Source organism: Pristis pectinata, chromosome 5, assembly GCF_009764475.1.
Source record: "Pristis pectinata isolate sPriPec2 chromosome 5, sPriPec2.1.pri, whole genome shotgun sequence".
NCBI lineage: Eukaryota > Metazoa > Chordata > Chondrichthyes > Rhinopristiformes > Pristidae > Pristis > Pristis pectinata.
The window spans coordinates 105014716-105033420 of NC_067409.1; the positions used below are offsets into that span (position 1 = coordinate 105014716).

At 40.8% G+C, this 18705-nt stretch overlaps 1 protein-coding gene across 3 annotated transcripts in view; it reads left to right on the top strand.

Annotated features, from left to right (window-relative positions):
* Positions 1–18705, top strand: part of LOC127570729 (adenylate cyclase type 2-like) — a 390852-nt gene that overhangs the window by 170845 nt on the left and 201302 nt on the right. For all 3 annotated transcript variants that reach the window (XM_052016520.1, XM_052016521.1, XM_052016522.1), the window contains exon 3: positions 10175–10694. In XM_052016520.1, coding sequence (XP_051872480.1) covers positions 10497–10694 — 198 coding nt within the window. In that variant the 5' untranslated portion in view covers positions 10175–10496. The remainder of the gene's footprint in view (positions 1–10174; positions 10695–18705) is intronic.

Genomic DNA, 18705 nt, shown 5'->3' on the forward strand with positions numbered 1-18705 from the left:
TCTATGAAGACAACTGGACCTAGAAGTTCATTGGCTCCTAAGAAGGCCCAATAATGTTGCCCTCTCAGGAGCCAATGAATTTCTCACTCCAGTTATCTTCACAGGCAAAAGTTCTGTTAATAACATTTTATAGTTTTTGGTGGAATAATGTGTGTCAGGCAGATGAATGCATTTTCCAAGGGTATATGAAGTCCATGGGAGGGGCTGGACTGGTAATCAGGTGGAGTGGGAAGAGGAGCAAGGTTTAGGCTGACCACAGGTTGGCAACATTGGGGAAGTAACCAGGGTTTATCAGGGGATCAGAGAGATCCATCATGAGAACCATGTAACTTAAAGAAGAAATTACCCAAAGTGTCTTCCCAACACCAGGCTCCATAATCTGGGACTAGGTTCCATGCAATGAAGAAGGCCTTACTGGCACTTACTACATGATCATACAATGGACCGAGGACCTGGAAGGAAAATCACAGACCTCATAATCCAGTCCATAAGTCTCCAGTTTCCCTCAACAAAAACTGTTAATGAACATTAAATTGAATCACAGACATAAATAATGTGCAATACAATAGAATTTGTAGACCATAATATTCTACTGCAATGTCAGACCAAGGAACTTTAGGAAAGACAAGCCAGATTTGGAATAATATGTGTATGTTTACTAAGTATGATGAATAATGTTGGTTATCTCTGGACATAAGTTAACTCGAGAATATAATGTAGTCACAATAACTAAAATATGGTTCAAAAAAGCACAGAACAGGGCACTGAATGTTTTTGGATACAAGGTGTTCGGAAAATAAAGCTGCAAAGGATGAGGGATGTGGGATGGCAGTCGTTTGGCAGAATATCTCATCATCAAAACTCATAAGCAAGCGCCAAGACTATGTTTGACTGGCAGTGAGAGGGGCCCTCCTGGTCTGATCCTTCCTGGACACCTGTAGTCTCATTCCAGCCACATACTACTCTCAATATATCTGTGATGCAGATGAAGTGATTGTCCACCACCTTCTGGACGGATGCAATGGTCCTTGTCGAAGTTTGCTCTGAGCATTGATATAATAGAGGACTCTGTGATCCAGGGATGCATGCTGAGAGAGACTGCTGCTGGAAAATTATCATCTTAGTGAAAGATGCACTTTGGTCTTCCTGAAGTTTGCTGGTCTTCCAGCGAAAGGAGATGTCTGCAAGCAAATGCTGCCAACTAGCACATTCCAGGGTTCAGGACTACCTGCTGAGGGATGCACTGAAGCTCGTGCAGCCTCTATGTGGGCTTTGTGGGGAAGGACCACAGTCTAGGGTCCTGCTTCCACTGGACACTTGAGGGGCTGGGTCCTGTGTAACAGCCCCTCAAATGCTGCGAGGGTGTATTGTTTAAGGAGGAATCATGAGTGGCATTGATGCATTTTAAGAGAATGCATTGAATTGATGGTACAATCAATGTAGGGAAAGATGAAGAACATTTGTGGAAGGTTCCAGAAATTGACATAAAAGACTTAATAGAATAGTTCCAGAGATGAGGGATTTCAGCTACAAGATTAGACTGGACAAGCTGGTGTTACTGTACTTGGAGCCAAAAAAATTGGCAGGAGACTTGAAAGAGGTATACAAGATCACATCAGGTTTAGATGGGGTAAAATGGGGGTAAATAAGGAGAAGCTCTTCCCATTAGGGAATAGTTCAATGGCAGGGCAGATAGATTTAAAATGAAAGGAAAAAAAACACAGTTGGGGATGTCAGGAGAAAACTTTTTTTGTAATGAGTGGTTTTGACATGGAACTCAGTGTATGTAATTGTCATAGAAAATCAGTCAGGGCACTCAAAAAAGAATAGTATAGAGACATGAAGGAAAATAATTCACAGGGATACAGGGAAAAGAGTAGGGTAATAAGAGTGACTGGATTTGTCTAAAAGAGAGCAAGTGTGGATTCTGACTCCGATGACATTCTCCTGTGCCATCATGATTTTATGATTCTTTATCCATTTTCTGTGTGTTACCTGTTTTTCTTTAAATATCTTCCTCTGTGCTAATCTCACTCCATTGAAATGAGTGAAATATGCCATCTTTCCCTTCTACCTATGGTGCTTTTATTCTTTAACTATTTGATGCTCTGTCACCTCTTCAGTGCTTCTTAAGTTCTCCAAACACAGCAGCAGTATTCTCTGGGCAAAACTGCACGGAACATCTTTCAGAACATGTTTTTCTGTTTAACCAAAATATGTAAAATGCAGAACATTACCACACAATTCTACAGAATAATAAGTTGGCAAAGAAAGCTTTGTGACAAAATCCAAGTTTCACAGGTGACAGGAAGAAAATTATTTCTGTGCCTTATGAAAGAATCTAAAATAATCTCATTGATCAGTACATGGATAATGGCATCGAATCATTTTCATTTGAATATTTTTCATGAGTGCTTCTGGCATTTTATTTTCTACCATAATTTAGAACTTTAATCAGATGAGTAATTGGAATTCCACTGCTGTTTAATTCTTATGACCAAAAATTTGCTGTTAACGGCAAAGCATCAGAGCTTCCTACTGATCTCAAACAATGTTGTCCATCAAGGTCTAGAGATTTTGGCAAGAACTTCCTCCTTTACAGCACCCACTGCTGTCAGATGTCAGTACAATGGGGTCTCTGGCATCCAGCACCTTTAATATCATCAAGCTGGCTGAACAGCCAATCTTATTAAAGAAGCCAAGAGGTATTGTTGCAGCTATATAGGTCCCTGGTCAGACCCCACTTGGAGTATTGTGCTCAGTTCTGGTTGCCTCACTACAGGAAAGATGTGGAAGCCATAGAGAGGGTGCAGGGGAGATTTACAAAGATGCTGCCTGGAATGCGGATCATGCCTTATGAAAGCAGGTCGAGGGAACTCGGCCTTTTCTCCTTGGAGAGACGGGGGATGGGGGGGGACCTGACAGAGGTGTATAAGATGATGAGAGGTACTGATAGTGTAGGTAGTCAGAGGCTTTTCCCCAGGGCTGAATTGGTGGCCAGAAGAGGACATTGGTTTAAGGTGCTGGGGAGTAGATATAGAGGAGATGTCAGGGGTAAGTCTTTTACTCAGAGAGTGGTGAATGTGTGGAATGGTCTGCCACAAACGGTGGTGGAGGCGGATACGATAGGGTCTTTCAAGAGACTGTTGGATAGGTACATGGAGCTGATTAAAACAGAGGGCTATGGGTAAGCCTAGTAATTTCTAGGGTAGGGACATGATCAGCACAGCTTTGTGGGCCGAAGGGCCTGAATTGTGCTGTAGTTTTTCTATGTTCTATGTTCTAATTCTCACAGAGTGCAAAAGAAAAACTGATTCTTAAGTATTATCCAGAACATGACTATAGTAGAATCTAAATTATAAACCTCTTTTTATGTTAAAAACTCTTCTATTTTGAAATGATCATGTAAATATGGTTAAAGTGGTTTTAGTGCTATGTATATTGTTAAACTGTAATTATGGATTGGTACTCATTTAAAAGCTTAATTAGACCTGATGTAAATAAGGATGCAGATTTTAGGGCATCTGACAGTGAAAATAGTTTTGTAAAAATCTTAAAGAAATTTCAGTTCAGCTTGGTTGCAGTGAAGAAGGTTGCAACCAGCCAGACTGTAGGTGTACATGGATATCTGATTGAAATGTCAGGATTTCCAATTGAAGTAGAATTCCTAACGTTGTTATCAGTTTCACAGAATATTGAAAATGGTACCCTCACTGTCATTGCCATTGCAAAATCAGGGATTGAACTCCTGTGGGCACTCCCAAATATTTGGTTTTATTGATCTTGACACCATCATCTTTATGGTTCTACTTGGCAGCCAGCATGAGGAAACAGGTCATCAATAAAATAACTGAATGCTAATTCAGCACTGCTAATAACATGCATTTCTACTTAGATAAGTGGAAAACAAATAAAACTGCAAATGCTAGAATCTGAAACAAAAACAGAAATGCTGGAAGAACTACTTATATGAGTGTCAGGTTACTACAGTAATGGGTAGGGGTTCCTATTGTTTTTACATAATTTATGACTGGATCATAACTCAATCATTTGCTGTAAAATTGTATCCTAACTTAATTTAAACATTCACCATCTTAGAGCAGATATATTATTATTGATTTTCTTGTTTCAAGTGAGATCACTGCCTCTGTTCCCATTCTGTCAGTGAGTTGTTAGTGACTGAGTGCTTTATCTGAAGTCCTATTTTTAACTCTGCTCCTTTGGAATGTCTTACGTTATTCTCTGCTTTTCTTTCTGGTTATCTTAAGAAAGACAGTAAATCAATTACGGCATTGTTTTGCAAATTCTGCTTAAGAAATATCTGCCTGGAAATCCAATTGGATAACACATTTTTTACAGTATGATGCAGTTAAAAATGCTTCTTCTTCCAGAGCAAAACTTATTAAAGATGCCTTCCAGGTGAAGGACACAAGATGATATTAAGGCCCCCATGCAACACTCATTTGATGTATTGTGGAAAGAACTTGGAACATGTGGTCTTGGAAAATATGCAAGCCCGGTTGCTTGTGCTGAAGGCCTCAAATGCAACCAAAGTTTAAGGCAAGGGGCCAACAACCAGAATGTTAGCCTTCTGCTGCTGTGGCCACCTAATGTACTAAAATTTCCAGGCAATTATATCTGACTTAAGGAGTAAATTGTATTAAATAAATATTAATTACAAACACAAATTAATGAATATAAAGTGAATAATACTCTGACAAATTTTGGGGCATGCTTAAATGTTACTGCCTATGTAAGGTGAGAAAATATTGTGTCAGTAGCAACATACATTGTGTCAAAATGCAGTCAGTTTTCATCAGTGAAGAATCTATTTTATTAATTTTTGATGTTACTTGTTCCAGTGGCTGGTACTGTGATAGGCAGCTTCAATGGGAAACTGTCACATTATTATCAGAAAGAAGCTCTTGTAGAGGATCTATTGATATGGGAAAGCATTCTGTCTTCACTCTGCATCCTTTCCACAGTACACTGTCCTTAATTAATCCACAGAGGCAGGATTGAAGGTGAAGAATGCGAAAGGATTCTGAATAGGTTAACAGCAAATACCTGTGCTGGTATTTGAGGCTATCTCCAAACCTTAAGCTATCAGTTTTCCACCGCTGTTAAAAATTAGGAGTGGTACTGTTGATCCTTTGCGTAAATTTGAAGATATTTGGAGTCCATTTATCCAATATTTTCACATGATATAGATCCCCTTTTAATAACTTTCTAATTTAAAGGAACAGAGTTGACGACATAATATTGCTCTGTTTTTACTGAGAAATTTCAGTCCAGTCTTTTTTTTCTTTTTTTTTCTTTTTTGAAATTTTTCTGTTTAGTTTGGTTTGATATATTGTTTACAATTTTTCTTATTGATTTGGGGATTTTTTTTTTCTTTCTTTTATATGTATAATAAGTCTTTTTCTTTCCTTTCTTTTATATTATATTCATTTACTAAGAGATCGTGCGATCTACAGATTTTTTAAATATTTTATTGTTCTTTATGATTATCTATGCTATGATTGTTCTTCTGATCTCTTTGTATTACATGTACAAACATTGATGTTATATATTAATCTGTATTAATTTGAAAACTAATAAAAAGATTGAAAAAGAAAGTTTTCCACCGCTGTGCAGTCATAAACTTCAGTTGGCCAGTACTCTTAGAGCAGGTCTCAGATTAGTTAGATTTGGAATCATACACAAAGGCAACTGAAACCTGATAATCATAGTTGTTTGCACTGATGACGTGTTAAATATCTCCACCCATTAACAGATCTTTCAGCCTGGCTTCTACATAATAAAATAAGGGTTGGACATATTTAACTCCATAGTTATTCCTAAATTTTCTAACAGCAAAAGTGAGAAGAGCATGAAGAAGCTTGCGAACATGTAAGCTACTCAACAAGAGCAGAATTGACAGACATCAAGTATATTTTTCCACCTCCCTACTCATTGTACTCCATCTGCCAGACCCTTGCCCACTCACTTAACCTATCTATATCTCTCTGTAGACTCTCTGCATCTTCTGCTACATCTATTTCTTGGTTTATTGCTTGTGCTGCTGTAATGTTATTATTTGGTGGCCTGTAGACAACTCCCACCAGTTATTTTTTCCCTTTACTATTCCTAAGGGCAGGCACCGTAGTGTAGCGGTTGGCGTAACGCTATTACAGCGCCAGAGGCCCGGGTTCAATTCCGGCCACTGTCTGTAAGGAGTTTGTACATTCTCCCTGTGTGTCTGCATGGATTTCTTCCGTGTGATCCGGTTTCCTCCCACATTCCAAAGACATACGGGTTAGGAAGTTGTGGGCACGCTATGTTGGCGCCAAAAGCGTGGCGACACTTGCGGGCTGCCCCCAGAACACTCTACGCAAAAGGTGCATTTCACTGTGTGTTTCAATGTACATGTGACTAATAAAGATATCTTATCTTATCTTGAGATTTTTGCCTTCCTGCTAAGAGTCTTTTCTTATTTCTATCTGAATTGTTGTCTTTCATGGAACCAAATTTCAGAAGCGAATTGTAGAGTTGCTCCTTTGTGTACACATTTCGAACATGCAACCAAGGTCAAAGTTCTACCCTAAGAACTTCAGTTTCCATTTTAATTAGGCTCACGGTCTGCACTTTAACTCATTTGCTTTTATTTTTTTCTAAATTATCCGGTCTTGGAGTCAGAGCTTTCCATTTTTTAGAGCTATGCATTGCAGCTAGCATAATAGTTAAGTTCCTTGACTGGCAACCAGATTTCTGGACCATTGAGTCAGGAGCGTGAATCTGAATCCCACCGTGGCAGTTGGGGAATTTAAATTAAAGTGATTAAATAAACCTGGAGTGTATGATAACAACACCAATTGCAGAAATGATATCTGTTGAATTACTGTATTGTCAAATCCAAGTGATTCACTAATATCTTCCAGGGATATTCAGACTCAGGGAGTCTGCCATGCTTACCCAATCTGACCTATTTGTGACTCCAGAGCCTCTAATGTAGTTGCCTCTTTACCACTTCCTCAGTGCAGGGTATTAAGGGATGGACAATAAATGCAGATGATGTCCACATCCTGTGAATGAATAACTTACAAAGTTCAGTCATTAAAATCTGACTGCAACTTGTAACTGAGTTCATGAGCAAAAAGTTGGCTGTAACTTTGCTACCAGTTGAGAAAAAGCAATAACCAGAAGAGACCCAACAAGATGTTTTGACTCTTTACTTTCCCTGTGGGGTGAGGAGAAATGAGTTTGCACCCTTCATGAGAACAAGCCCCCAGAACCAACCACACCACCCAATTTGTCCCAGTCAGTAATGCCCTGGCTGTTGCGATTTTCTGATGCTTTCCACTAACTGAATAAGAGTTGGGACAGTTGGACTCAAATGATAATTGAATGTTAAAATCCCCTTTCTGGGGCAATGTCCAGAGCTAAAATTGGGGCCAGCATAAAGAAAGTATAGCTATAAAAAAAGCATTAAAAAAAACATAATAAAAAAATAACTATTCGATCTTTTCCTGAAACTGTGAACAAGCTATTGAAATTTGAAATTGTAACACCAGGAAGAAAGATTTCAGAACAAGTTTGCACTCATTATGCAATTTTTAATATTTTAGATTGTGAATAAGGTAGTAGTTTCACTCTTGTTAGTTGAAACTTTTGCAGATTCATCATTTAAAGCTACCTGTTAAGAAAAAAGGCTTATTATTTCCTATGTTGTTCATCCACAAGTGCATCCCAAAGTATGCAACGTAAAGTACATAGTAAAGTGTAGTTGCTGTCATTGGAAAGGAAGCATGTGGCCAATGTGTACATACTCCCACAAATAGCAGTGATAGTGACAGACACTTTTTTTAATGACTTTGATGGAGGGATGTATATTGGCCAGAATATCATGAATAACACTTCAACTCTTCTTTGGGAAATGTGCTAGATTCTTATCCACCTAAGAATCCAGACAGATCTCAGTTTCATATTTTGTTTGAAACATTGAACCTTTAACAATGCAGCATTCACATACAACCCACTCTAGAACATCCATCTAGGTTATTATGATCAAGGCTCTGGAGCAGGACTTGAATGCTCAACCTCCTGTACCAAAGATTAAAATGCTCCCTCCAGTTAAATTGGATTTTTACATTTACTCTATCAGAGAGATTTCTCTTTGGGATGCTTCTGCAATCCTATCTGTGATATAGCAGCACAAGTACACACAGGAGCAAATGTGAAAATTGTACATGTTCACAAGAGAACTTTTAATTGACATGAATGGATTTTAAAAATTGTAATTTTTCAAGCTTTTTTAAAAGCACTTAAATTCGAATTCTTCATTTTCCAACACTGAACCTCCATTGGACCTTATGTTTACTGAAGAATTCCCTGCTAACTTCCTGTGTCAGATTGTGCAGACCCAGATGCACTCCTGGTGTGCTGGATTATTGGAAAATGACGCTGCTGATATCTTGGTCTCAGTGCAATGTCATTCTCCTACCTATCACCCATATTATTTATGGGTGGATGTTTTTTTTGCCTGAAACTTCCATGCAGCTAACACTTGGGTGACACCACAGATGCTCACAAGGCTGAAATCTAAAATATACTGCCCTATGTCAAGAAAAGAGGAAGGGTGGACTCTCTTCTCCATACCTGGGCTATATGTGTTCCTGTGATGGAGGTGGACTTGGTGTGTAGGGGTCCTACACACCAAGTCTGCCAGATGTTGCATCAAGATTTCAGAGAAATTCCTAGTATTGTTTGCCTTGTCCTGAACCAGATATGGCTCAGCAATAGGACTTTAATGAGTGATTCCAGTTTGCTTGACCCACTTGGACAGAATCTGATGCCAAGTAGTCACATAGAGATGATGTTAAAATCCTAGGACTTGTCAGCAGATGAGTGATCTTTGTTAAAACGACCCACCACCCCCCCCCCCAAACCCTCAACTACTCCTAACTCATACCCCCAAAAGTAAGCCACAAAAACGTCCAATGATTGTGCCCTGGGGTTCATGTGCAGAGATGAGAAATCTTCATCTACACCCTTGTTTCCTTCTCAATGATCGGGTACAATCCCTGTCCTGAGTGTGTGCTTAAGTCATGCAAAGGGACAGAACAGGATCATTTTTGCTCCCCTGCTCTTAAATCAATATCTAGCAACTCCAACCATGTTTGTGCTGTAAGAAATGTGTGTATCATTTGGTAGTGATGACCTTTTAGAAAATGCCCACCAACATTGTTGAGGCTTGCAAATAAGTCCAGGAACAGAGAGAGCAGTTCACACCTATAGCATTGTACACCCAAATAGAATCACTGTAGACAAAAAAGAGAAGCTTGGGGGTTAGGGAGTGCAGTGCATGCAGGATAAGAGGAGAAATCTAAGGAAGAACAATATGAGGTTATTAATAACAATGTCTAAAGCAACAGTAATGAAACAAATGACACATTTTTCAGATCTTTCCACCACACGGATTTAGCAATGGCTTTTGTATTCCAGGCAGGTAGAGTTCTTGGTAGTTATTACAAAGTAATTGCCTTTAAATCAAGCTACATTCTGGATTTCCAGGAAAATGTGTCTGAGGATTAATGTATTGAAACCAATAGAATAACATAATCGATTAGAAAAATTCAAAAGAAAGAATGAACTGCACAGTGATTGAAATTTGACAGATTACTCATCTGCTACACTCTTCCTGTTATATTTGTCTTTAAGGTCTCAAATACATGTATCCTGTAAAGCTGCTAAGACATATTTCCTCTGTAGTAGGGGAATAAACGTTTGGAAGCATACTAAGCTGTGCTGTTGATGGATGAGTTGCAATTTACTTGGATTCTTACAGCAGCTGTGGAAATGACACACAATCCCCCGTTACAAGTAAAACTTCCCCTGTGCAGATGTCATATGGTTTCTTCATTATACATGTGCAATCTGCATCACACAAAATTTTTTGTGCTAGGATTATGTCTATTTAGTTGCTCCTGATCTTATTGATATATTCTGAAAATACCGGCAGTAAACATGAACTGCAGTTCAGTTCATTGGATTATATTTTAATTATTCTACTGGCTAGGAAAGAAATCTCTTCTTAGCCTATTAGGTTCACGATCAAATTTACTATGTTTCCTGCATGTAGTTACATCTGACGCCACAATGAGTTAACTAACTGTAGATGTCTTTTCTTTTCTAGGCTATTTTATCCAGACGAGTGGGAGATTGAACACAAAAGAATAAAAGACTGTCTCTCGTGTTGCCTTCCATCAATTGAAAGCCATTTGATACTGTTGTTTAACATCGATTATTAGGAGGGAAACAATTCTCTAGAATGATGCATTTTGATTGAGATGAGTGCACCCTCTGTTCTGCACATCGGTCTCGCTCACAGTCTGCTTCTCGATCATCACAGCTCAACATGTTGTTTCAGCAATATGGTTTGAGTATGCTCCCTCAGCCGCACCTTGCTGACTTTGTGCCAGTTAATTGAGAGTTGAAAAGCTTAATTGCTGATTCTTATGTGGCAAGACGCAATGAGGAGGAGACGGTATTTGCTTAACAGAACTGACGATGTCCCAGTTAAACAAAAGTCAACCGACTGGCTCTATGAGTCGTATTACTGCATGAGCCAGCAGCATCCCCTGATTGTTTTCTTGCTTCTGATTGTGATGGGAGCCTGTTTATCACTACTCGCTGTCTTCTTTGCTTCAGGGCTGGTAAGATCCCTTCTGTTTTAACATTACCTGAAATTATTAGTGAAGTATTTCAATTTCTGTTATTTGCACTTTTAAATAAAAGGTAGTCATCATAATTGTATTAATTTTATTTTAGCATTTAAACTGTATACTTTACATCACACATTTCTACTGGTGTTATTTTTTCAATAAATGTCACTGAGGATCAGCACATTGAACAGTATGGTAATGAAAACTATAAGCAGCTTGGAGTAAATGTGCTGACAGATTCTGTTGCCCCTTGATAATCATTAACTGATAAAGCCAGTCAGAAAGCATTCAGAGCAGTCAGAGAGTATCTCTGTTGTGTGCAACATCCCAGCACTTGCTGAAGAGCTCCAAGTTCCTACAACTGTTACTGATGTAGAAAAGGGAAAAACTAATGTATACTTTGATAAAACAATACTTTTTCTTATAAAATAGCTAGAAAACATCACAATGCAAATTTGAAGCATTAGTGCTCATGAGAATAGTACAAAAGATTTGCCAAATTCATGAACCTAGATTTGGTTAAATTCACCATTCACATGGATACTGGGAGTTTTACTTTTGTTAATTGAAGTGCAGTATTGTGAGAATTTTGAAAAATTCAGAATGTTTCAAAATCTGTTGTGTTGAATGGATTATCACTTTCTTAAAGACTTTCAGCAATAGTTTATTTCGGAAGCTTATTACTACTATCCTTTTTGAACCTTTTCCCCATGATTGCTTGGTCTAAAGCAGTGATTTCCCCCCAGAAATTAAGGTGTCTCATTCTTTGTTGAATCTTACCCAAATGCCAGGTCAAACTTTGTTTATTTCTAATGATACTGGAAATAATTGTGCCCTGATGAATGTCAGCCTTATATTTCTCAATGCAGACAACAGATTTGTTACAGTTTCTAGTGAAGGATGCAAGGGCATTACAGTGCATGAAAAATTGCTGTGTGAACATTTGTCCTGACAAAACGAAGGGGCTGAAATTAGACCTGGTAGCTGCCATTTTTGGGGACATCAGTGAGGACACTATCTTGCACTCACTGAAGCCTTGTTACAAGTGTTAAAAGAGACTGATCAGGATGTTAATCAGTAAAGATTGCAGATATAGGTAACCTACTGAGTGTTGGCAATGCTATCATTTTAGAATTTAGTGTTCAAGCCATTGGCTTTTCATAAACTCCTATGTCAGAATAGGTATTGAGTATCAGACAGGACCCCGACCCATGATTTTAAAGGGGTCATCAACCACTTTCACAGAACATAGAATAGTACAGCACAGCACAGGCCCTTCTGTCCTCAATGTTGTGCCGACCTATATAAACCTACTCCACGATCAATCTAACCCTTCCTTACTACAGAGCCCATAACCCTCCTTTTTCTTACATCCATGTGCCTACCTAAGAGTCTTTTAAATGTCCTTATTGTATCTGCCTCTACCACCACCCCCAGCAGTGCGTTCCTGGCAACCAGCACTCTCTGTGTAAAAAAAAAACATACCTCTGACATCTCCTGTAAACTTTCCTCCACTCACTTTAAACTGATGTCCAATGTTAGTTCATGGTAGATTTCCTCTAAGCTGTGATTCTATATGGTTTTTCTGCTTTTGAGAACTGGTTCAAGTTGCAAAGGTCTACAGACAATGTTGTAACAGGTACTGAAGGTCTCTTCACTGATTTCATGACTGTCTCAACAAATTCATTTTTCAGTATAGACTGGGAGAATGAGCGGAAGTTATACGGAACAGGACAATCTGCTGGAAGAGGGAGGAGGGAGGCAAAAGGTGAAAGAAATCTTTATCTTCCCCAGATGTGCAGGTGCATTTCCTCTATCCAAACCTCAGTGCATGGGATGTCTGCACCTTCACAATGCCCTCGCTGAAATATGCCTACATCTACAGTCACTGTAACCTGAGGTAGCTGTTAGGGTGACTGTACCAATGCATCTGGCTTTTTCGTGGCTAGACCTGGGTGTATCTGCAGCTTTTCATAGCTTGCCTCCTTTTGTTTGCCTGCAAAAACCACAGGGCTGCCAATAAAGTATTAGACAAGAAGTGAATATTGTCACTGCCCACCAAGATTCAGCAAAGCCTGAGACTGACACCACCAAAGTTATAAGGGCTACCTCCTGACCACATGGCTCATGATTCCATTTTGCAGCCCACAATCATCTATACAATGAAAGGTGTGGTGTCACAAAAATGTATTGGAGCACACCATTGGCATGAAGCAACACTTGAACCGCTCATGAAGAGCCTTGCAGAAGAATGAAGGTTAAGATTCTTGATTTTCTGCCACATGCTACTTAACCTCACCATTATGAAGACACAAGCGTCATCACCAGCTACATGATGATCAGCTGAAGAATTGGAGAAGGTTGCAAAAGGAGAGGAAGAGGGGGAATAAGAAAGGAGGAGATTGCTCTTTTATGCCCAGGTTGTTCACAGACTGAGTGCACTTCCAGCAACTATAATCCAACTCTCCATTGGTCAGCAGGCCCACACTCCACCTTCCCTCTATGGCTCTGTCCATGGATGCTACCCGACTTCCTATGTATTTTCAGTATTCTCTTTCATTTCAGATCTCCAGCAAGTGCTGTGCTCTGCATCTCACAGTTCCACCGATGTTTATTTTCTTGTTAATCCTTCTCTTCTGCCCTATTCACCACCCTCTTTAACACTTCCTCCAGACAGATCAGCTCTGATTAATAAGAAGTCACCATCTTCTGTTAGATGGCACCAACTATATATGTAACAATCTTAGTTGTCACCCTATCACATATATTCCCTTTGAATTTTCCAATTTCAGGTAACCCTTATCTCCTGTGTTCCCTCCTCTCTCTCCTTCCAAAAGATGTTTGTTCCCTTTCCCATAACCCCTGACCCCCTTAGCCCCCTCGTCCCCCTCCCCCTCCTGGTTCCACCCACCTACTACCCACACACTTCACCCACAGGATCCCCTCCCCATCTGCTTCTGTCTGCCCTTCATCTCTTCCTGATTGGTCTCACCTTCATCTCACCTTCCTTACTTATCAGATTCCAGCACTTGTGAACTTTGTGTCCCTGCTTATCGATGTCTAGCAGCTGTCTCCACCTTCATCTTCACCCTACCCCCCAACCTGGCTCCATCTGCCTTTTCTTTCCTTGTCTGCGTCCACCTGCCTCTGTCTCCCAACTCCAGCCCTGCCCTCCCCCACCTGACTCCATCTGCCCGTCATCCCTCACCCATCCTCGGTCCACCGATCACCCACCAGCCCCTGTCACTCCCCTCTCCCTCTCTTCTTTGTCTCGGCTATTTTCCCTCTCCACCCTCAGTCCTAATGCAGGGTCTCGACCCAAAAGCCTACAGTATAATCTCCCGTTGTGGCACCTGGATATTAGGCGGCAGCTGCTATCGCTGCAATGAAAGGTATAATATCAGACATCATGCATCATGTTGCTACGTGGGAGGGTTTAAACTAGAGTGGCAGGGGGATGGGAATCTCAGCAGCAGGGCAACAGGTGGTAGGGTTGAGGGCAAGAAAGATGGTGTGACAAGACTGAAAGGAAGGACCACAAGGGGCAGGGGAATAAACATAGTGGGACTGATGGGCTGAAATGTGTTTATTTTGGTGCTCGAGACATTATGGGTGAGGAGGATGAACTTAGAGCCTGGGATCAGAACATGGAATTACCATGTTGTTGCCATTACAGATACCTGGTTGTGAGAGGGACAGGACTAGCAGCTCAAGCTTACCTGGGTTTTGTTGTTTTAGATGTGATAGAAAGGGGGCTAAAAGAGGTGGAGGGGTTGCATTACTGATAAGGGAGAACGTCGCAGCAGTACTCAGAGAGGACTCATCCACAGGGGCAACTTGGGTCAATCTCAAAAATAAGAAAGGTGCAATTACACTGATGAGGTTGTACTATACGCCCCCAATAGCCACCAAATGGTGGAGGAACAGATATGTAGACGGACAAAGGCATGGCCTGCTTATGGCCATAGTGGGTGCAGGAAACAACAGAGTTGTCAGTGGGGGAATTTAACTTCCCCAGTATTGAATGGATCTTCCTTAATACAAGAAACTTAGATGGGGCGGGATCTCATCAGTGCATCCGAGAGGGGTTCTTGAAACAGTATGTGGAGAGTCCAACTAGAGGAGAGAACATACTGGACCTAGTTTTGGGAAATGAGCCAGGCCAGGTGACAGACCTGATAGTGGGTGAACATTTTGGGAATAGTGACCACAACTCATTATGTTTTAAGATAGTTATGAGTAAGGATAAAATTGGATCTTGTGGGAAGGTACTAAATTGGGAGAGGGCAAATTACGATAGGATAAGACAGGAGCTAAGGGGTGTTGATTGGGAGCAGCTGCTGTCGGACAAGTCCACCTGTGACATGTGAGAGTTGTTTAAAGACCAGCTGATCAGAGTTCAGGATCGGCATGTTCCGGTAAGGAGTAAGGACGAGGATGGTAAGGTAAGGGAACCTTGGATGTCCCGAGAGGTCCTAAATTTAGCCAGGAAGAAAAGGGAAGCATACGTAAGGTATAGGAAGCTACAATCACACTGGGCCCTTGTGGAATATAGAGATAGCAGGAAAGTGTTCAAGCAGGCAATTAGCAAGGCCAAAAGGGGCTATGAAATGTCCTTGGCGAGCAGGATCAAGGAGAATCCCAAGACATTTTATACTTACAATAAGAAAAAGAGAATAACTAAGGAGAGGGTAGGCCCACTTAAGGATAAAGGAGGGAATTTCTGCATGGAGTCAGAACAAGTGGCTGAGGTGCTAAATGAGTACTTTGCATCGGTATTTACTGAGGTGAAGGACCTGGACGATAGTGAAGGCAGAGTGGGGCATGCTAATGTGCTGGGACATGTTGAGATTAAGGAGGAAGTAGTGCTTGGTGTTCCGAAAAGCATTAAGGTGGATGGGGCCTGATGGCATGTATCCCAGAATATTGAAAGAAGCAAGGGAAGAGATTGCTGGGGCTTTGACAAAGATCTTTGTGTCTTTGCTAGCAACAGGCGAGGTCCCGGAGGACTAGAGAGTAGCAAATGTTATGCTGTTGTTCAAAAAGGGAAATAGGGATAATCCAGTTAATGAAAGGCCACTGAGCCTCACGTCAGTAGCAGGGAAGCTACTGGGGAGGTTACTGAGGGATAGGATTTATGCGCATTTGGAAAGGCATGGCCTGCTTATGGACAGTCAGCAGGGCTTTGTGCGGGGCAGGTCCTGCGTTACAATTTGATAGAGTTTTTTGAAGAGGTGACAAAGGTGATTGATGAGGGTAAGGTAGTGGACGTTATCTACATACTAAAGGCATTTGATAAGGTCCCTCATGATATGTTGATTCAGAAGATAAAGATGTATGGGATCCAGGTTGAATTACAAGTCTGGATTCAGAACTGGCTTGCCCATAGAAGACAGAGAGCAGAGAGTAGGGGTGGAAAGCTGTCATTCTGGCTGGATGTCTGTGACCAGTGGTGTTCTGCAAGGATTGGTGCTGGGACCTCTGTTGTTTGTGGTTATATATCAATGACTTGGATGAAAATGTAGATGGGTGAATTAGCAAGTTTGTGGATGCCACCAAGACTGGTGGAGTTGTGGATGGTATAAAGGACTATCAAAGAATACAGCGGGATATAGATCAGTTGCAGATATGGGCAGAGAAGTGGCAGATGGAGTTTATTCCGCGGAAATGTGAGGTGTTGCACTTTGGGAGGTCAAATGAAAGGAGAGAGTATACAATTAATGGTAGGCCCCTTAATACCATTGAGGTACAGAGGGATCTTGAGGTCTAAGTCCGTAGTTCACTGAAAATGGCTCCGGTGGATAAGGTGGTAAAGAAGGCATATGGCAGAATGACCTTCTTTGGTAGGGATGTTGAGTATAAGAGTCATGCTGCATTTATATAAAACTTTATTCAGACTGCGCTTCGAGCTTTGTGTGCCGTTCTGGTCGCTCCATTATAGGAAGGATGTGAAGACTGTTGAAAGGGTACAGAAGAGGTTTACCAAGATGCTGCCTGGATTAGAGGGTATGAGCTATAAGGAAAGGCTGGACAAACCTGGGTTGTTCTCCCTAGAGTGTCAGAGGCTGAGGGGAGACTTGATAGAGGTTTTTAACGTTATGAAAGACAGAATCTTTCCCCCAGGGTAGAAATACCAGAGGACATGTTTTTAAGGTTAGAGGGGGGAAGTTTAAAGGCGACGTGAGGGGCAAGTTTTTTACGCAGAGTGGCAGGTGCCTGGAATAGGTTACCAGGGGTAGTAGTGGAAGCAGGCTGTTTTTTGGAGTTTAAGAGCTTTTAGATAGCCACATGAATATGGAGAAATATGGATGATACCCAGGAAGAGGACTTTTAGTATAAATTGGCATCAAGATTGGCACAACATCGTGGGCCGAATGGCCTGTCTATAGCTGTACTGTTCTATATTCCATGTTTCTTTCATAGTGTGTAGGTAGTCTACAAGAAATGTTGATCACCACTTCTACATTGGAAAGAATGGGCTCCAAGCTATGCACAAAACACTCTTCTAAATTAGTGTGGGGACAATGAATACAAGCTTTCTGGCTTTCATTCCAATAGCCCAGGCACATTATTATCCAGCCCTCGACCATCTTCTGTTGTTGCCCTGTCAGAGCTCATATCTGCGTGTCCTACAGTATACTTACCATAAGCCGATGCCTGGACTATTCTTCACCCCTATCCTGGTTGCCAGTCACTTGTGCCCAGTGCCCCCACCATGTGCAGATCCCACTTCTACAATGTTTATGCACAGTGCCATATCTAGCAGCAGGGAGTGTTAAATCCAGTGATGTTGTTTATTTTCATTGCCACTCTTTTCTCCCTCCCCTGCATGGCCTTGGTAGGTTGCAGTCCATGGTGTATCTGTCATGAAGAAAACACATGGGTAAGTTTGTAGTGAGGGCTTTTGCAGTGTGGTTTAAAGTGAGATGTGTATACTTGAACCACTGGCAGCTTGAAAATCATAAAAGTGTGTGTTGACCAGTGGATAGGATGGTTAATAGATTTCTGTTTAGTGAGTCCTGGGTATGTGTGCATCGGGTAGTTGAGGCTAGTAGAATATTTGGCAAGATATGGTTTTTGAATATTCATTCATTGACTTTAACCACTTATGTCAGATTATTGAACTTTCTGTGGCATTGCACTCATTCCTCATGATTTAGCCTGGAAGTTAATGCCAAGGGCCATCTGCTCCATCTGCCTTCTAAGTGTGTATCTCTCCCTTCCATTTCCTACACCCAACCCATCAGAACAGTATTCAAATACTGTGTATCTTGTTCTCTCCCATGTTGCACCACTTATCAGTTTCTAAGATCATTTTCAATTCTGGAATGCAAGCTGGCATCTGCTCCAGGCACAATGCATGTCTCCTGTAGGAGGTAAAGGCTAGCATTAACTGGAATTAGTTTGTCTTAACATTGACCAAAATCTTCAGAAAGTTTCCAGTGAACATCATACTTGGTGCTGACTGGATGCTACAATCACAACCAGAGAGTTGCTTGAAATTAGCTTGCAGGATAATTATGTGTTGTGATCACTAGATCACATTTTCGTCGGCTCTTGAATTTAACCACCACAGTAGACTGTGCTGTTTATGTAACAGATGCACATGCATTGTTGTGCAGTATAGTTTATCTTAAGTGCATGGAACAAAGGCAAGAGTTTGTTTTTGATGTAACAGATGTGCTTAAAATTTATTTTTATCAAAATGGATTGCCCATGTGTCCATTTCAAAACTCTCGATCTATAAATGTCTTCTGTGGCAGCGTGCTGGTACACGTTGCAGAGGTGTATTGTGCAAGCTCCAAAAAGAGTAAAGCTGCAAAAAGCTCATATTTTTTCAAGCAACCATTTATGTGAAAAGTTGAATGTGATTTTCTTTTGTCATTGATATATCCAAAATATGCATTTCTGTGTTCTCCTTCGCATCCTCAAGACACCTCAATTTCTTTGGAAGCACTGAACTGCTTTTAGAAGAGGTTCCCTGCGGTTTTGTAAGCAATGT